This window comes from Equus quagga, chromosome 12 (assembly GCF_021613505.1).
Source record: "Equus quagga isolate Etosha38 chromosome 12, UCLA_HA_Equagga_1.0, whole genome shotgun sequence".
Taxonomy (NCBI): domain Eukaryota; kingdom Metazoa; phylum Chordata; class Mammalia; order Perissodactyla; family Equidae; genus Equus; species Equus quagga.
In genome coordinates this window covers 82,521,580-82,542,257 of record NC_060278.1, presented here as the reverse complement: position 1 = coordinate 82,542,257, position 20,678 = coordinate 82,521,580, and the positions used below count along the sequence as shown (strand labels likewise).

Here is a 20,678-nt window from a genome sequence, read left to right as displayed (position 1 = left end):
TCATTTATTGATGAACATCGGTGTATTTTCCAGCTTGGGACTCTTATGGAAAAAGCCACTTACACATTCTTACCCAAGTGTATTTGTGAACGTAAGTTTTCATTTATCTCAGATAAATACCTAGGCTTGAAATTGTTGGGACATAGGGTAGGTTTATATCTAACTTTATGAGAAACTGCCAGACTTTTTTTCAAAGTGGTTGTACCATTTTACACTCTCACAGACTGGCTGAAGTTTAACATCAATCCTGTTCTTGTCTCACGGCCTCTGTACTTCTTCCTTCTTCCTGAAATGTCTTTCCACTAGTTTCAGCATGGTTGGCTTCGGGTCTCAGCTCAAACGTCCTATTCCAAAGAGACTGTTATAGACTGAATTTTGTCCCTGCCCCCTCCCCCACCCCGACCAAATTCATATGTTGAATTCACAAGCCCCAGTACCTCAGAATGTAACATATTTGGAGATAACACTTTTAAAAAGGAGTTAAATTAAAATGAGGCCATTACGGTGGGGTCCTAATCCAAAATGACTATGCCCTTACAGGAAGAGAAAAAGGCACCCCCACACAGGAAAGGTCTTATGAGAACACAGCCATAACGTGGCCATCTGCAAGCCAAGGAGCGAGGTCTCAGGAGACACCAACCCTGCCGACACTCTGGTTCTGGACTTTTAGCCTCCAGAACCAGGAGAAAATAAATTTCTGTTAAGCCACCCAGCCTGTTATTTTGTTATGGCAGCCCTAGCAGACCAATACAGAGGTCTTCCAATCACCATTTTGCAAACATTACAATAACACTAGTCATAATTGATTCAGGTAAGAATTACCAATGAATGCTAAAACCAGTGAGTGAGTGGGTGAGTCTGGTGAAGAACAGGATAAATAGTCTCAAAATATCTTCCCAAGAGAAAACTTCACAGTTACAAAAGGAAAAACAGTAACTCTTCAGTGGAGTACCTTGGCGACACCACCTTGATCAAATGATCAAAGTGAACATCACAAATATTGAGTCAAACCAACGTTATGTGCCTCCCAGTGTGATACACTGAAAGGCGAGCTTCTTTCAGCAGTATTTCTGCCAAAAAATGCATAACCTGAATCTAATCATGAGAAAATATCAAACAAATTCAAAGTTAGGGACTTCTACGAAGTAACTCGCCAGTGCTCTTCAAAAATGTCAAGGTCATGAAAGACAAAGAAAGGCTGAATAACTGACTGCTTTTCCAGATTGAAGGAAACTAAAGAGACAAGACAACTAAATGCAGCGTGTGATCTCAAAGTGGATCCTTGGGAATAGCTATAAAGGACAATTCTGGGACAATTAGCAAAATTTAAATATGGAAGTCATGTTAAAAGAATCATATCATTGTGAAAAGTTCTGATTTTGAAAACTGTACTGAGTTATGCAAGAGAATGTGCTTAGGAAATATACACAGAAGTATATGGTGATAAAGGGGCATTATGTCTGAAACTTACTCTAAAATTATATAGGAAAAATGAACATCCACATATTATATATAATATATATTTTATATATACGTATGTGTATACACACACACATACACGAGGGAATATAATGCAAATGTAGCAAAATATAACAATTTGTTATACCGGTTGAAAATTATATGAGAATTCTTTACTATTTTTGCAATCTATATGTAAATTTGAAATTTTACACATAAAAAAATGTCTTTCAGTGACCACACTATCAGAAGTGGCCTGTCCCCAATTCCAGGAGCTATGCAGCTCATTACTTATTTCCATCACACTTATTGTCAAAAGTTGTCCTGTGTATTTGTTTATTTAATAATAATACCTAACGTTTATTGTGTGCAAGGCCCTGTTCTGTTCTCAGTGCTTTACTGTATAGCCTGCACCAATTAACCACTTTATACAAGTTTATATTTACATATTTCATTTGGTCCTATCAGCCTTGGGAGAAATGGCCCAGTCTACCCATTTTGGAGCAGAGGAAACTGAGGCTGTGACTGGGGCAACGATTTGCCGATTTGCGAGGAGCAAAGGGCTAACTGGGGGTAGGGTGTGGATTCCAGCCCAGTCCGGGCGGTGCCCAGGCACCAGCTCTGAATCAATCAAACCGACCAATCCCATCAACCAATCAGTATTTATTGGGCGCCTACTGAGTGCAGTTCCTCATCCCGCAGCGCGGGCCAGGAGAGAGGAGTTTGTGGTGCGCAGGAGGCTGCGGAGACCCGGAGGCCGCAGCGGATCGCGGGAATTTGGCGCCTATTTTTTGTGGGTTGGGTGTTCTCGCCAGTGATTGGGTCCCGGCTGCGGCTGCTCGGTCGACCTTGGCAGGACTCGGGCGGCTCGGTACTCGACCGGCCTCCCGGGGGATGGGCCACCAGGAGCCCCCGCTGGCCCAGGTGCCGGCGGGAGGCTCGGCTTATATAAAGACGTTATGTAAAGGGCTCAGCTGGCGCGAACACGTGGAGAGCCGCGGGAGCCTGGACGCCCGGTTCTCCCCCGCGAGCGCCGCTACCACCGCCCCTGAAGCTGCAGCGGGCTCCGTTGCACGCAGGGCCCAGGCCGCCGCCTCTCGCGCTACTCGGTGCGGGAGGCAGCCAAGGCCCGGAACGGACCAACCCCAGCCGAGGACCCCAAGGGGGAGACGGGCCGCCCGGAAGTGGAGGGGCGCCGGCCAGGTAAGCGCGCGGTACGCTGAGTAGAAGCCAGCGCCGAAACTGGGGCTGCCTGCGCCGCCTCGGGCGCTTGGGGAGGGCAGCTGGGCCCCGGCCTGGCGCTCTAGGGGACGCCAAACTTTTAAACCAACCCCCTCCACCCGCAGCCCTCGGGGACTTGGGTCGGTCCGCGGGGCTGCGCTCGGGCTTAATTCAATGGACTGTTTACACCCGGGAGAACACAAGGCGGGGCGCGGGGAGGGGGATCCCCAGGGAGGCCAGGCAGGGAAAAGATTTCCCCAGTCCGAATTGCCCCCGAAGGCGATTTTCATGAATCTCGAAGACTGCTGGTCCTGGTTTTTCATATCCCTACACGATAAATTAACCAAGAAGGCGGGGAGATTTTGCTTTTCTTTCCGGCTCCCCCTCTCAGCAGCGGCCCTTTGGTTTCGTCTTGTCCGCTTTCCCCTCCCCTCCCCTGTGCAGTCTGCAGCAGTGGCTTCCGTCTTAAAGGGGCCGCTGCGGCAGGAGGGGGGAGGTGGGACGCCCTGCGGCTGCGCTCCTGGCCTCCCCGCCTCGGCCTGGTCGTTTAACCGATTCTTTCGGCCGCAGGTCACCATCCAAGGTCCCGCTCCTCCGCGTCCCAGGGCCGGACGGAGGGATGAGGCAGGGGGGGCCCGGGCAGCGCCGTTGCTGCTCCCCCCGCCGCCCGCAGCCATGGAAACGGGGGAGGAGGACGGCGCCCGCAGAGGTACACAAAGCCCCGAGCGGAAAAGGCGAAGCCCAGTGCCGCGGGCGCCCAGCGCGAAGCTGAGGCCGGCGGCGGCCCAAGCTATGGATCCGGTGGCGGCCGAGGGCCCGGGCGAGGCCTGCCTGGCGCGGCGGCGGCCGGAGGGCGGCGGCGGGTCGGCGCGGCCGCGCTACAGCCTGTTGGCGGAGATCGGGCGCGGCAGCTACGGCGTGGTTTACGAGGCGGTTGCCGGGCGCAGTGGGGCCCGGGTGGCGGTCAAGAAGATCCGCTGCGACGCCCCCGAGAACGTGGAGCTGGCGCTGGCCGAATTCTGGGCCTTGACCAGCCTCAAGCGGCGCCACCAGAACGTCGTGCAGTTTGAGGAGTGCGTCCTGCAGCGCAACGGGCTGGCCCAGCGCATGAGCCACGGCAACAAGAGCTCACAGCTTTACCTACGGCTGGTGGAGACCTCGCTCAAAGGTAGGGGCGCCGCGGGCCGCGACCCCTGAGCTGGACCGCTCAGCCCAGACTGGCCCCGGGAGCCCTAGGCCCCGGTCCTGATCCTGTCACCCTGGGCCCAGACACACCCTCCTTCCCGGGGCCGGGCATTCGGGCCCTCCGCTCTTCCCGGGACCTGCATTCAGTCCCCGACGCCAGCGTTAGCTGGTGTTTTCATAACAAGCGCTCATTAAGTGCTAACCATTATCTTAGTAAGTACTTAATAAGTGTAAGCCATTATTATGAAATGTCTAGCACTTTCAAGACGGGTCGGCAGTGGAGGGGGTTGGCTTCAGCGTTGGTGGAAGAACTGCAGGGCCCCCTCACCTTCTAGGGCCTCTTCTGTTTCCCTCCCAAAGCACAGAAAAAGAGAAAACTTTGCTGGACCCACCCACACCCCCTCTCTGTGTGGTTCCAAATATCCTGACACCCTCCAGCTCCACCCTGCAAACTCTGGCTTCCTAGTCTTCCCTTTCCTCTGAGACCTCAGCCCTTCATCCCAGGCAGTCAAGCAAACTGGCAGTTTTCTGGCTAAGTCCTCTGGGGCCTGCAGAAAAATAACCCCCGCAGGTGGGCCTAGAGCTGTCACATAACGACGTCGAACATCTTTTTCTTCCATTTTACATTCTTAATCCTCTGAGGCTGGCTTGGAAGTTGTTTTGCTTTTAGGGAAGATGGGGCTCAAAGAGACAAGGGGACTTTGCAGTCCTGGGAGTTTTAAGTGCATTTAGAGAGAGTGTTCATCCTGAGTGCTCAGTACTCACGTGTCTTGTTGAGACTACAAGGAGCCAGGGATCTGTGGAGAGAAGAGAGGGCCAGTGGGCTGGAAAGGTCTGAGGAGGCTTCTCAGGGGAGAGGTTACTAATCTGAATCCCAGCTATATCCTAGGTGTCTTACAGAAGAGGATTTAGGTAATAACTTTAAAAGTAAATCGTCTTCTCTTCCTATAAATGGAGAAATTAAGGATTAGAGTTGAACAAACGAGTTGCATGTTCATCAGCTTGTAAGGGAAGTTCAGTTGTACTCCTGGTTTCCTTAGAATTTTTCGTAGCTTAAGTGGTATGAACCCAGATCTGTCTTGATCAAGGACTAGATCCTTTGAAACGTGTGGTGGTGTCCCTCCTACCCCATGGGTGGACTAGACCTGACCTTTAAGAATGGGTAGGATTTGGGGTGGGGTGGCACAGGGCATTGGGTTTGGAGCTTTTACCGAACTTCATGATCTCTACAAGCCCACCCCAGGAGAGCTCCCTGTCCCTTTCATGTCAGTTGTTTGACAGTGGGTTGAGGGACGTGATCAGTATCACCTGGGGTCCCTTTTCAAAACAGGCTTCCATTTGTTTTGTCCGTCCCTGCCTCATCCATTCTGAAAAGCCTCCCCTCCCCCAGGGTGAATATATTTGTCTCGAAAAGCCTTTCCAGGTGATTCTTTCAGCTTACCTGGATTCTGCAAGGTCTTCTCTTCCCTTCTCAGGCTGTCTTCTCCGCCGTGCTTAATGAGTGATCTGGACTTCCATATTACGTGACTGCCTTGAGATGTGGGAGTTAGCTTTGCCAGAGGATCCCCTTCTCCCCTCAGTTCATTGATGCCAGTCTTGAAACTTGGTCCTGGGTTTGAAGTCTTTCCTTCCTCACCCTCCTTATAAATACTCTTCAGATTCTCACATGTCGAGTTTGTCAGAACTCCACAGGAAACAGTGGCAGCATCGCATAGTGGTTAAGACCCTGGGCTTTGGGCTTAGACTGACTTTCAGTCATGGCTTGTCCAAACTGACTGCGTGAGACATGGGACAAGTTGTTTAAAACCTATAGGGAGCATTCCTTTATCCATAAGATAAGGGTACCTATGTCATAGGTTTGCTGTGTGGCCTGGGAATGTCACTAAGTGCTCCAGATAAGGAGGAATTCACTGCCTTAGTAAGTTCAGGCTACATTTTTAATTCTCTTCCACCTTCATCCCCTTTGAGAGTCACAGTGTTCTTGTTCAAGTTTCCCAAACTTGTTTGACCATAGAACATATCCTGTTGCGTGTGTTGTCAGCAACACCAGGTTGACAGAAACACTGGTATTTTCTTCCTCCCTTTGTGAACTAAAACTGAGGCCTAGAGAAATGAAATATTTTGCTTTAGGCTACATACTTAGTATGTCCCTTTCAGTTGTTTGGAGTCTTCAAAATATTTGAGCCTCTATTATGGGTTAGGTAATGTTCTGGGCTCTGCAGTAAAGAAAATGCGCATGGTCTTGGTTTATGAAACTGATGTTCACATTTACAAGTCAGGTGTAAATTTAGCAAGCAGTAAATAGGCATCTGTTTTTTGCTATTAATATTAAAGTGGAGAACAAAGACCCACTCCAAGTTAAGTTTTCCTTACTTCAGCTTCCAAAATTTAGCAGTCTTAATCTGCCCTGGGGCACTGGGTACAGCACGCTGATATCATTCAGAAATGTCAGAGCTGGAAGGAATCTTAGAGATAATCTCGTTCAGTTTTATCGTTAAACAGAAAGTCCTTTGCAATCACCTTTTGCATAGTCTCCTGCGATTTAGAATAATTTTGAAATAGACCAAAAATCGTTAATCTGCCTTAGTCTCATCTGAACCAAATTCACATACTTTCACCAAGACCCTATAGTGGTATTTGCATGGGGGTGGGGGTGCAGGACACTCTTTGCCCCAAAGGAACTTAATTTGAAAAGTTTGAAGACCTATAGAAGACCTCAATGCTAATTAAGGGCACGGGTGGAAAAGGCAACTTGGCTCATTAACAAGGGCTTTGTACAGAGTGTTGTAGAGAATTGACGGGAATAAGAATCAGGAGTCAGCCAGCAGTTAGCAGAGAAGGTGGGCTTGAAAGAAGGGGAGCCTTTGAAAGAAGGACCGTGTGCTTGGGTAGAGAAGAGAGACAGTGGAATTTATTTCACACTTGGGCCAAATAGAGAGTATGTGTTTTTTCCCCCTTCAGTATCAACTCTAGTGAATGCTACTCAGAGGGCATTTCTATAGTCTTAGAAGTTATTTGACATGTAAATAATCCAGTATCACAAAGATGAGGGGACTTAATGTAGTTCTTGGTCTCATCCAACTTTGTTTGGGAGACTTCCGTGTCTTCTGTCCTTCCTTTCTCTGAACAAAGACCAGACAGATCCCAGCCAGAGCCTTATGTGGAGAAGAAGCTTCAGAGTCAGTAGCTGTCTTAGGTGACTGATCTGGTCTTCTTTTTCACAGGAAAGGAAACTGAAGCCCAGGAAAGGGATGGCGTTTGCCCCAGATGAGTTAGTGGTAGCATTCAAACCAGCCTCTAGGCTTTTTAAAACCAGGTTAACAATCCTGTAAATTATTTGGTTAATGTCTTAACTTTTAAGTACTTTTCACAAAAAAAGAGGAGATAAGGCATCAACAGTTTGGTTTTATCCTCCTGTTTCCATTGCTGATGGACCCTTTCCTGAATACATCTCAGTTCAAGATTACTGCCACTTGGGAGGCGGCAGGCAAGCCTGAGCTCGTTGTCAAACTCAGAAATTCTGGTGTTCTCACTAATGCACACGGTGATCTTTCTGACAAATAGCAAGTCAGGACCAAAAAAATATCTAGAACAAACTCTCAAGACTCATAAACTGAATATTTAGAAATTTGGAAATGCTGGGAACTTAGCTTACCCCAGCTTGGTAAGACACTAGTTCTGCTTTACCAGTTATTTGATGTTTGCTGTACTCAAGATGCCTTTAATTGGCTTGACATGGGTGGGCATTTCGGCCCTTGGGGGGATATGCTTGTGTGTGTACCCATGCCCAGTGGTGACTGTGAGCCAGGCACTGTATTAGAAGAGGTCATGCCAAGTTTCCTCCATGAGGCATGCAGAAGACACAGCAAGGTCAAGGTCACTCCTGAGTGGTGGGTATCCTAGGAAACAGTAGAGGCTTTCTCTGGGAGTGTGGAGACATAGGGAAGCAAGGAAGGAAGTAGACTTGAGGTAGCTGAGGGGAGGACTTGAGGTAGTGTGGGAAGGGAGTCCAGGATCCTAGCAGTGGACTGGCTGGCCGCCTGCAAACTCCCGCCTGTCTGTTAAGTGCCTAGGGAAAGCTTAGGCTCAGAGCTGGGCCACCCCCTGCCCAGGCCCCTAGAAGGCAACTCTGAATTCTCTAGTGTAGCTTGGGACCTCAGAGTTTAGAGATCCCCTAGGTAAAGGCAGAGCTGGGTGATGATCTGTGGCTCCCCTCACGTAAATAGAAGGCCGCCTTATGGGCCCTGGAAGTTAACAGGATACGGTAGAATGCGGATACTGACCTGGAGTCAGAAGGTCTTAGTCCCACTTTCACCCTCTTAAAAGCTAAAACCTCCTGATTACTCTGTGCCGGCGCTGTTCAAAGGCTTTATACCTATTAACTGGTTCAGTCCTCACAACCGCCGTTTGAGGTCAGTACCGTAATACCCCTATTTTACAGGTGAGTCAACCAAGGCAGTTAGGTGAAGGAGATTACCCAGTGTGAAGCAGCTCAGCAAGAAGCCAAGCCAGGATCCCAGCCCAGGCACTCTCGGTTGAGGCGGCTTTCCTTGACAGCTCGGCTGCGCTCTGAGACAAGTGGCTTAAGTTTCGGCGACTTCTATTTTTCTTGGTTGTTAAATAGGCATAATCGTATTTTACTCAAACTGATGGCTACTCTTTATTTTTAGTTATGTATTAATCAGTACTGTGGCACTGGTGATTTGTTCTGGTGTCTTCTCTGTGTCTCAGCTGCTAGGGACCCTGTACCTCCTTTCTGGTCTGCTGTTGAACGTCTTGGGACAACCACGCAGCCTTCTCTTGCCTGCCTCCCTTCCTTCCGTGTGCATTGGGGGTTTTAGATACCAGCCCCAGGAGATAGAAATAACCCTTAATTGAGAGCTTTGGTTAATTGGGGTTGCATTGGTTAGGGCTTTTTATAGTGTAAACTCTCAGAGCTTAGCTTCCTAATAGAATGTCAGTTTACTTTCAACTCCTGTTTGGCCTTTGGTGGTATCCTTAGGGCTAGGAACCTTCCTTACTGACTTACAAATTTTGGAGGCTTACCTAGTTCTCTTTAATTTACATATTCTGTATGCCCTATGCTAGAACTTTCTCTGTTCTTTCTCTTTTTTAAGCCTCTCCAGCTCACAATTCTAATCTTGATTCATTTCACCCAGTTACTGAGCACCTACTATGTGTGAGGTGCGCTGTGGGGAGCCCAGAGACTTGGTCTCGTTCCACTGTGAGTGGCCAGTCTGTGGAGGAGATGAACACAGCACAACAGATGTTACTTCGCTGCAGCCCGTGAGAGATGCTCAAGGGGGAACAGCTGCCGGGAATGTAGACTAAGTTGGGGGAAGGATAAGAAGCAATCCTGGCAAGAAGTAGGGCCTAGGTATGTGGAGAGAGAAGCGAGCCAGGACAGCCGTGGGTTACTCCCCACTCTGGTTGGCTGGTGGAATCTGCATTTTAACAAGATCCCTGTAATGTTCAAGTACTAAATAGGTCGCCTTGCATAGTGTTTTCATATGCATTCTCTCATTTAATCCTCTCTACTTTAATTTTGTGTTTTTGTAACCTAGTTTTATACTGGAGAAAATCAAGGCAGATAAGGTCGAGTCACGTTCCTGGTGCTGGACCAGTGAGGGTCAAGGTCTAAATTTATGTCTGGGTCCTCTTTCCAATTCCATGTTCTTGACACGCTGCCTTATGACCATGTTGGAGGGCTGCCAGTGGTGTCCAGACAAGTGACACAATTAACATGCAGTAATTGTCTACTCTGGTGTCCAGACACCATGCACGATGCTTCGTATGTCACAATTAAGCCTTGTAACAGCCCAGTAAGATAGGTGTCTCTTCTCAGTTTATGGAAAATGGGGTCTTAAGAAGTTTTCCTCGGAGCACTTAGCCATGTAAGTGAGAGAGTGGAGGTGGTGTTGACCTCAGGTCTGGCTAGCACCACAGCCCTTGTCCTGGTGTTAGACCTGAGGGTTCATATTTGGCCTCTTGGCCTCTGTAGGGCACTGTATCTTGCCTTGGCAGCCACTCTAAGGGGATTCTGTAATGCACAGTGACATTTGACTAATCTTATGAAGTACTTTGAACACACCCTGTGGTGTTGACACTGGACCCAGCCTCTCTATAGTGACACAACACAGCCCAAGGTCATTGAGACTGGGACCTGGGGTTGGTCTATAAGCTCATCTTTCCTTGGGAAGACATTCTGGATGGAGTCTTCAGCTTCTCAGGACTGATCTTCAGCTGAGCCACTTCTTTAAATAAAATATATATGTATATTTTTTTTTTGGTGAGGAAGATTGCCTCTGAGCTAACATCCACCACCAATCCTCCTCTTTTTTGCTGAGGAAGATTCGCCCTGAACTAACATCTGTGCCCATCTTCCTCTGTTTTATGTGTGGGACCTCTGCCACAGCTTAGCTTGATAGGCAGTGCGTAGGTCTGCACCTGGAATCTGAGTCAACGAACCCTGGGCCACCGAAGCGGAGCGCACAAACTGAACCACCTCATAGAGGTCACATAACACATCATAAGTTTAACGTGAAGTGAAAATATAAAATTATATTTAAGAAAAAAAGATTAGGGCTACCAGGGTGGCCCCAAAATAAAATATTTTAGTGTACAACTCTTAACGAATCAAAAACAGGGATGGCTATAGTCATAGCAAATTCAAACTTCAGTTTTCTGGATTCCTTTCTATTTTTCTTAAACAAAAATCTATAATTTTATATTTTCACTTCACGTTAAACTCGTGCTGTATTATGTAATCTCTTTTAGCTTTCTGTTTAAGTAAGTTTTGTTGAAATATAACGTAGCCCTTTAAAGCATTCAAGTGGCAATACCATAATAGACCGTGAACTCTTCCCAGACAGTTGTTTCCAGTATTTCACTTTCACTGTACTGTATGGAATACCAGTTCTAGGTGTTTTTGGTGTTCGATGTTCCTTTTTGTTGCTGTTGGTGGTCGGTGTTTGTGTTTGTTTGGTCTTTTTGATACTCTTCTCATAGAATAAGTTCCTACAGTGGGCTTTTCCTGTCAAATAGATTGAGCATTTTTACGACTTGTGATACATATTGCCCAATTGCTATCATCTCAGCACATTTAAGTCAAAATTGCAATTAGTTCTCTACTGAAAAATTAATATGCACATTGTGTTTGGACTGTAACACTGGGGACTGGAACATTAAACCCCTTGGGGACACACATAAGAGGGTGCCTACAAGGAGCTTGTGTCGAAGTGGAAGGTGAGCATCTAGGTGGTAAGTTCTGCTCTGGGCTCAGCGGCAATAGTAGGGCATCATGATAGGAACCGTGGCTGTGGAGCTCTGAGTGCGGCCCTGACTAGCTGTGAGACCACAGGCAAGTTATTTAATCTTCTGAGCCTCAGTTTCCTCACCTGTGAAAGGGGATGTAATTATCACCTACGTAGACGGGTTTGGAGGAAGAAGATTGGCTAGAGTACTGTTGATTCTAGACCTCCGAGACCTTTCTCCACCGCCTTCTTACCGCCTCCCTGGCCAGTCCTCTCTTCTTGGGGTTTCACAAACTCCCGATGAGTCTCTGGGGCGCTGGTCTGTCTTCATTGCTAACTCCTCATGCCTCCAGTGGGCACTTGTTTCATCGATTCTAAGACTTGCTCTTCACGTGTTAACATCTCTGAAATCAGAACTGAACCTAGTCAGCGTTGTCAATAGCCTGTATGTCATTCTTAAATGTTGTGTCTTAAAATAGATGACTTCTTCGATTCAATAAACAGTATATCTTTCTAAAATATATCAAGAACTTCTAGTCACTTCCCATTTCTTTTTTTTTAAGATTTTATTTTTTCCCTTTTTCTCCCCAAAGCCCCCTGGTACATAGTTGTATATTCTTAGTTGTGGGTCCTTCTAGTTGTGGCATGTGGGGCGCCGCCTCAGTGAGGCTCGATGAATGGTGCCATGTCCGCGCCCAGGATTCGAACCAACGAAACCCTGGGCTGCCGGCAGCGGAGTGCGCGAACTTAACCACTCGGCCACAGAGCCGGCCCCCACTTCCCATTTCTTAGTCTGAGTTCAGATCCTTAGTCTGACAAACACCATTTCTTGTGACTTGACTCCAGCGTCTTCCTCTCTAGCCTCATTTCTGCTTATCTCCTACTACATCTCTTCTGCGATCACCCAGATTACTTGGGTCCCCGTCTGCGAGCTCAAACCCCCTGTGCTGTTGCCCACTCTCTTCGTTCTGGGAGACACAGCTCAGGGGCCACCACTCTGGCAGTGATTCTTAGCCTGCCTTTCTCTCATCCTGACCACCTGTCCCTGCTCCTCAGGCTGAACTGTGCCCTATTCTTGGTTCTCATAACTGTAGTCATTCTGCTTCTAATGACCAGAAACCTTCATAAGGGCAGAGACCACTTGGCATCTCATCTCTGGTGTGTGTCAAGCACTGTGCCCTCGGGAAATGCTTCAGTGGAAGTGAGGAGAGCATGGAGATCCAACTTCTGGAGGAGGCTTGGGATTGGGCCCATAAAATGCTGGGTATCTTGTATCCCTTTCCACGAGATGCCTGCCTTTCCTCTGCCCAGACTGACTTATCCTCGTGCCAGGCCTGCGGCCTCAAGTTTCTGAATAAAGCAGGCCCCACTTTGTCGGACAACTTCAACACTGCTTATTCCTGTGAGTAAGGAGATGCGGGGCACCTGCTTGATTTTTTTGTTTTTTCATTTTCTCTGTCTCCCTGTGAGTTGTGGCATAGAATATGTTTTGAAATACAGAGTTTATTTCATGGTCTCCTGGTTATCAGACTTGAGGGAAAGGTAATAAAACTGTCCTGGAGGTGGGCTTGCCTCTCTTGAATCGGAGTGCCATTTCTTAGCCCCCTGAGAGATCGCACTGTCTGGTGGGAGGACTTGGCCTGGAGGTTCGCATCTACCCAGCTGCTCATGGCAGTGGTCTTGGGCAAGTTACTTACTTTTCCCAGCCTTAGTCTCCTCACCTATAAAACAGTGTCCAGCGGGATGAGATAGCTCACATACTGCACCTTTAAAATAGTGCCTGGAACCCAGTGGGCTCTCTACGTTTATTTGCCTCAAATCCTTATCACCTCCAGATAACACACTCACTGTTTTCTCCCCCTCTGGGAAGCTAAATTTTTAATTCTTACTCATCTCATAGAACTGTCAGATTATACCAAACAAGGGGGTTACAAAACCTAAGTAAATTTTGTTTCTATTGGCCCAAAAAACTGTAAACTTCACGTGAGGATCCTTCTTGCTGCATGTGTCTACTCCAATGATACATCCTGAAACTGGGGAAGTAACCACAGGGTGGCTTCAGTGACCTGCTGGGCCCACTGTGGGGTGGACCTGAGCTAAAGCTCCACTGATCACCTGACCTCGATCACCATAAGGCCCTCCTCTGACAGGTGGACCACAGTGACATTTGGGTTTCCAGGAATTAGTGTCATTTTAGAACCAGTGTTTGGTAAGCCCTGAAAGTTTGACCGCTTTCCCTTCCCCAGTGCACAGTCACCTTGGTAAAGCATAAGATAGAGCCTTAGCTGGTCAGAAGAGGGCAGTTAGCTGGGAAATCAGGCAAGTGTCAGGTGGGTTGGTGTTCAAGCTGGTCCCTAAGGTGCACATTCAGACATGCCTGCAGGGATTGGGGGAGGAGGGTCTCTTTTTAGGTAGAGATCACTTCAAATAAAAGTGGCCCGATCTGGCTAGAACATGGGTTTTGGCTGTTACAGCCTGAGAAGTGTAATGTAATCATCCACGTTCATTTTCTGATTTCAATCTCATCTTTTGCCTAATATGTGAGACCTTTATCCTATGGCCCACAGCACTGGGATTATTGAAATCAGTGACTTCCTGGGATTCAACTGGGGTCCGGTGGGAATGGTGATGTTAGTGATGGGTCAGGATGTGGTTCCCCCAAGTATCTTACAGTCAGCAAAATGTATTTCATGCCTGTGACTTAACAAGACTGAGGCTCAGAGAGATTCGGGGACTTGCCCAAGGTTCTAGCCATCTTTCCATCATGCCTCAGTCTCCCCATGTTTTCCTTTGAACTAAGAAACTATGCAGTAAACCAGTGGGCAAGGCAGAGGTCTAAACCCAGACTCCTTGCCTCTGGTCTCTGCTCCTCCTGTTAACTTCATCCTGGCTTGCTTCTTGACAAGAATGCATTGAGTACCACCTCCTCTCCCTCCATCTTGCAAGGAAAGGACTGGAATTCTCACATGCCTCTTATGTTTTTTTAATGGGCAGCTGGGGATTCCTGTGGGAACATAGATGCTGCACCTTTTCCTGAAGCAATCCCAAGGCCCTGTGTGTGCAAAGAAGTCCTTTCTGTCTCTGGGATGAGTGGCCTCGTTCCCCAGTCAACCATTCTGTCGTGCTCACTGATGCTGTTTCTGACTCTGAGAATGCCTCTTCCTGTCCAGTGCTTTCCTCTCCACAAATAGCCCCTCCTTTCGCATCTCCTGAGCTTAGCTCACTCCCTTGAGCAAGCTCCTCCGGCCCGGGCCCCATCTGTCCCACCCACTCACTAACTCAGGGCACTTTTTCTTTTACCCTTTTTCTCTTTCCCTGGATTCTCATAACCTGGACTCGGATTGTCGTCTGTTTTGCAGACTTGTTTTCCTTTTACTTCAGTTGCCGTAGTTACCAACTTTGTGTATAAAATCATCACCATTCCCCACCCTTTATTTCCCCACTGTTTCAGTGAAAAAGTTTCAGTTTTCGGATGTGGCCTTTGCAGAAGGAATCTGATGGCTTGCGGATCGTTTCCTTTCTGGCTCTCCCACCAGCAAACATTTCTTGCCCTCCTTGTTGAGTCTTTACTCTGGAGTCTAGACTGGTGTGGGTTTCAGATCACCACTTCATTTTTGCAGTGTTTTTAGATAAAGGTTCTCAGCCCAATAGAGCCAGTGACCTAGAAAGAGGATTATGAGGTAGGAAACAACTGATTTTTAAAAAAAAAAAAAAAAACAAAACCCATTTGCCCTAAACTGGGTCTACCTGTATTAGTTTGATTGTGAGTAATAGAAACAAATTATATAATTACAGGGGAAGTGAGATCTGTCAGATCGTGGTCAAAAACCTAAAACTTTTGCCTCATCTGTCTAGACGTCTTCTCTCCTCAACCTAGAACTCCCAAACCATGGCCTTTGGTAGACTGTGTGCCTTGGTAATTTCAGGGCCATTTGGGTTAGCAGGGATCATCCAGGTCACCAGTTCTTCATAATGGAGTAGAGTGAATGACTGGTAAAAGTCAATTACTGGCAGAGGCTGTATGAGCAGCTGCACCCCTCTTTTTTGGTAGAATGGAGATACCATCATGGGGATCAGAGGACTTTTCTTCAAGCCCTGGCTCAGTCATGAGTGATTCACGTGACCACCCAGGGCAGGCCCATCCTCCTCATCAGCAGAATAAGGCATCTGCCTGCTTAGGCTTAGCTTTTGGGACACTTGTAGTCATCAAATGACTTCATGTAAGGGGTCAGTGTGCCATTAATTGTTTTATAAAGAATATTGGGATTTGTTTGGACATGCCAATCATCAGCTTTCCTGGTGATTTTCTGTGGTTCAAAAGGAAACACTTGGAAAGGCAGAGCTGGAATTTCAGGCCCCCACAACTTGGTTTCACCTTACATAGCACTTCAGACCCCAGGGTTCCCACCAGACTTCCTCTTCCTCTCTGGTCCATTTGTTCCTGAGTTGTTTTACCCCTTGCATCTCTCAGCCTGCTTTCTTCTCCCTTCTAATCTGCTGCCTGTCCTACAATTCCTGCCCTTCTGGCTTCTTTCGATCTGGCAAGTGCTACCCACCTTTCTCTGTTCATAAAACTTGACTTTGGTGCAGATGCACAGCTTATGATGCTTGCTGTTTCAGATACTGTTAGCTCCTTGAAACTAAGCTTCATAGAGACAGGCATGTTATGTTCCAAACTTGTGCTAGGCGTATGGTGGGCTAACAGAAAATACTGATGAGTTGGAATGTGCCTCTGGAATAAAATTGTAGTGCCGTTCTAGATGACAAGAACCATTATACCAGTCAGGAAGGAAGGGAGGGAAGGTCATTTACCTGGTGTGGAGTAGCAGCCATTTGACAGTCTTCTCCCATGCTTCCCCTTGTCCCATCAGCAGCCTGGGAGTTAGGGGTGGTGTGGTGCTGCCTATTTGGAGACAGTAGATAATGAAACACAGTGGCTCACCATCAGACAGATTTGAGTGCCTTAACTCTTAAGACTCTGTGAGCCTCAGCTTCTTCATTTTATAAGATGGCTCTATTTCCTCCTACTTCTAAGGTGGTAAATATTAAACTGAATGTCAAGTGCTCATGTGGACACTCCATAAGTGGTGACATGTGGCCGTTTACAGGTGAAGAAGCAGAAGTAGAAACTTGGAAAGGTGAACTAAGTTGCCTCCTGGGTATTCAATAGGTCAGCGGTAAACCAGAGTAACTACCCAGGTGCTTGCCACCAGCCCCTGCAGCCTGTGTCGTACCTTATTTGTTATACCTTGACTCATCCTGTGTGGGTAGAAATGGATGGACTTACTTGTGTAGAGTTGGCTCAGTGCCAGTGGTGCTGGTCCTCTTGGATTGGAGCAGTCATCACCACTGTCACTTACTTTAATACGCTGCATTCCTTTGGCCTAAAAGTGGCATGAGTGTGTCTGTCTCACTCGAGCTCATTCCTGTCTTCCTTTGCTGTAGGAGAAAGGATCCTGGGTTATGCCGAAGAGCCCTGCTATCTCTGGTTTGTCATGGAATTCTGTGAAGGTGGAGACCTGAATCAGTATGTCCTGTCCCGGAGGCCAGACCCAGCAACCAACAAAAGCTTCATGCTACAGCTCACGAGCGCCATTGCCTTCCTGCACAAAAACCACATTGTGCACAGGGACCTAAAGCCAGACAACATCCTCATCACGGAGCGCTCTGGCACCCCTGTCCTTAAGGTGGCAGACTTTGGACTAAGCAAGGTGTGTGCTGGGCTGGCCCCTCGAGGCAAAGAGGGCAATCAAGACAACAAAAATGTGAATGTGAATAAATACTGGCTGTCCTCAGCCTGCGGCTCAGACTTCTACATGGCCCCTGAAGTCTGGGAGGGACACTACACAGCCAAGGCTGACATCTTTGCCCTGGGCATTATCATCTGGGCAATGATAGAAAGAATCACTTTCATTGACTCTGAGACCAAGAAGGAGCTCCTGGGGACCTATATCAAACAAGGGACCGAAATCGTCCCTGTTGGTGAGGCGCTGCTAGAAAACCCAAAGATGGAGTTGCACATCCCCCAGAAACGCAGGACTTCCATGTCTGAGGGGATCAAGCAGCTCTTGAAAGATATGTTAGCTGCTAACCCGCAGGACCGGCCTGATGCCTTTGAACTTGAAACCAGAATGGACCAGGTCACATGTGCTGCTTAACATTCAGGGCAAAGCATCTTGGGTGTTTTTAAACTAGGTGAGTATACTCTTTTTGTTCTGCATACACACTTCCTGGACTGGATTCTTCGTCCCGGGCCCTGGCATGGGCCCTGTGGAGCTGGGGGGAATGCAGAGTTGGAGACAACTAAGTGCTTGTCTTTAAAGATCCCCCGAAGTCTCGATGAGCAGGCATGCGGGATGGCGTAAGTAGGAGTAGGAACAGTAGAGAAGTTTTGAGTGGACATTGCATTTGAGTCGAGTCAAAGTTTTTTAGAAATGCTTTTTCTCATCAATTAGTAAATGTTTACCATAGAAAATGTGCAAAGGAGGTATGGACAATTTTTTTCAGAGAATAAACGCTGTCCCTAATTGTCTCTCTCCTACTCAAACATCCAATTCTATATAGTTTAGGTTATGCTGTAGTTAGGCACAGTTTTGTTTCCTGTTCTTTCAACAGTGATCTGAGCATTTCTCCATGTCATACTTTGAGAGTATGGCTTTCAATAATTGACATTCCATTATATGTGCCATAATGTAACCATCCTCCTACTTTAGGCATCCAGTGGTTTCTCCATTTTAGATACCACAGACAATATGAGTGAATATTATATGGGAGTCTTTGCTTATTTAACAGATTTATTGTGGTCTTTCGTTTGTCAAGTACTGTGCTAGGCTCTGGGATAAGAATGGTAAGCAAAATCAGAAACCTGCCCATCCTCGTGAATTCTGCAGCTTCATCAGGGAGAGAAGCATTAATCAATATTTACCATGGTTGCTTTACAACGAAGGAGAAGAGATATTAAGGGAAATTGACGTTTCACGGGATGGTGCCCAGAGGCAAGAGTAGGGATTTGGGGGTAGTGCGGAACATTCCAGGTAAAGGGACCAGCCTGTGCAAAGGACCTGAAGCCAGAGGGAGCCTAGCACATTTGAGAGACTGCACCAATTTGGGTTAGTGAAGAATGTAGACACATGATCATCGGGGAGGACAGTGACCTGCCAGAGGAGTGGACAGAGCTGAAGTGGAGAATCCCAAAGTGTGGACCAGGAGCAGCAGCAGTAGCTGAGTTAGACCAGTCTGAAGTGTGCACAAAAGAAATAAGATCAGAAATAAGGTGAAACTTGGGGCCCTAGAATTTGACCTTAACTTCATAGGCATTTGGGAGCCGTCTGCAGACAGAGCACAACAAGCAGCGTTAAGAAGTTGAACGTGTGCATGTGCAAGTTAAATTGAACCAGAGCCTGCAGACTGGGAGACCAGTTGGCCCAGTTATTTTATTCACACCAGTAAGGGTTGTTGAACCTGTGAGTAGCGCTGAGGATAGAGGAGTGCCTAGATCTTCAGGACAGAGGATTGGCAAGACAACTGGCCACATGTGGAATCGGAAGAAAGAAAGTGATAGATAGTGGAGATTGATGGCAGTAGACACAAATGCTGGCTAGTCTGTTGGTCAGATTTGAATTCTTTTCCTTAGCAGAAATCCCCAGCCTTGTTTTGTGGGCAAGGGAAAGAAAAGAACATTGACTACCATATATGCTAGGTATTTCCTCATGTACCATTTTGTTTCACCTGCGCAACCCTGCAAGGGGTTAAGTCATTTGCGCAATACCCTAATAATTTAAGGGCAGGAATATCTTAGTCATAGGCCCCCTTCACCCTCCTTTTTTTTTTTTTTTTTTTTTGAGGAAGATTAGCCCTGAGCTAACTACTGCCAGTCCTCTTCTTTTTTCGCTGAGGAAGCCTGGCCTTGAGCTAACATCGTGCCCATCTTCCTCTACTTTATACATGGGATGCCTACCACAGCATGGCGTGCCAAGCGGTGCCATGTCCACACCTGGGATCCGAACTGTCAAACCCTGGGCCGCCATGAAGCGGAACGTGCGAACTTAACCACTGTGCTACCAGGCCAGCCCCCGCCCTCCTTTTTTTTCTTAATATCAATGTGGCAAGCTGGAAATAATGTTACTTGTATGTTTTACTGAAGCCTTGAGATAAGGTGGTGGGAGGTGGTGCTGATCCCAGTGATCACAAGGAAGGAGGCTCGGCAGGAGCGCACAGAGCCCTCCAGGACCTGTGGGGTTCTTAGTCCCGCCTTTTGCCTTCATTACCCTCAGGTTTCTATTCGGAGATGGTTACTACTGAGTTGAGCCTGGTTACATCTGTCGTGTTCTCTGTGAACTTACTTCTGGAATGAGTTACTAGGTTTAATTCTTCCATTCCACGAACATTTATTGAGTACATTCCAGGTGCCAAGCCAGTTTGTCCTACTGCCCAATGAGTAAGAGAATAGAGCTCCCTAAAGGTAGGTGTGGGGTAATACCATGTTAGAGCCCAAAAAGGGTTGGCCAGACAGTGGTTTTTTTTGGGGGAGGGGGGCAAGATTAGCCCTGAGCTAACATCTGCTGCCAATCCTCCTCTTTTTGCTGAGGAAGACTGGCCCTGAGCTAGCATCCATGCCCATCTTCCTCTACTTTATATATGGGACGCCTACCACAGCATGGCTTGCCGAGCGGTGCCATGTCCGCACCTGGGATCCGAACTGGCGAACCCCGGTCCGCAGAGAAGCAGAATGTGCAAACTTAACATCTGCGCCACCAGGCCAGCCTCCAGACAGTGTTTTAATTGTAGTTCATGCTGTCACTTCCCATTTCTGTCTCATCTTTTCCACTTTTAAAAAACATCTTAGAATTCATGTTTGCGCTGGAGTAGGAAGAAGGTTGTCATTGGAAGAGGGACCTGAATGTGGGTTAGGATTATGGGGTTGTCACAACCCGTTGAGATCAAGGCTCTCGTTTGAACATCCACACTTGGATTGGTGCTGTTTTGCAGGGAAAAGTTTCAGCTAAATAGGAGGGATTCCTTCAGGTAGGAGAAATAGGTGACCTTGAGACCAGAAAAGATTAGGAACATTGTCACTGCCAAGTGTCCCAGGCTCTGACAGCCAATAAGGACAGTACTTGGTCAGTTGGTGCCTATCTGACCGTAGCCTCCCCTGCCCTGTTGGAGCTGGGCACATAGGATTGTGGGCCTGGGCCAGGTCTCTGTGCTGGGCATTGTGGTGCCAAAAGCTTCACATGGGTTGTGGTACAAATGAGCTTTGGCTGGCTGGTTCGAGAATCAGAGGCTGGAGTTAGGAAGAACTGTGGGGTCCAAACTTCCCTCCCTCCCACTGAGTTGCATAGATGCAGAAGCAAATTCTATATATTCATTCAGTATGTTGATTAGGAAACTATTGCCAGGGACTATTTCAGGCACAGAAGATACATTCGTGAATAAAACATACAAAAGTTCTTGCAGTTGTGGAGCTTATGTTCTGTTGGAGAGACAGACATAAACAGAAGCAATGTGTTAGAAGTGCTCTAGGAATGTAGAGCAGGATAAGGGAGATCAGAAGGCTGGGAG

At 47.5% G+C, this 20,678-nt stretch overlaps 1 protein-coding gene across 8 annotated transcripts in view; it reads left to right on the top strand.

Annotated features, from left to right (window-relative positions):
- The first annotated feature begins 2,207 nt into the window (after positions 1–2,207).
- STK35 (serine/threonine kinase 35) overlaps positions 2,208–20,678 on the top strand; it is a 126,345-nt gene continuing 107,874 nt past the window's right edge. For 7 of the 8 annotated variants that reach the window (XR_006891023.1, XR_006891018.1, XR_006891021.1 and 4 more), the window contains exons 1-3: positions 2,274–2,661; positions 3,250–3,847; positions 16,563–17,312. Coding sequence is in view for 1 of the 8 variants with exons in the window: in XM_046678286.1 (XP_046534242.1) it covers positions 2,353–2,661; positions 3,250–3,847; positions 16,563–17,275 (1,620 nt within the window). In the remaining 7 variants the exon portion in view is untranslated. Of the gene's footprint in view, positions 2,662–3,249; positions 3,848–16,562; positions 17,313–20,678 lie in introns of all 8 variants that reach the window. The other variant, XM_046678286.1, reaches the window with a different exon arrangement.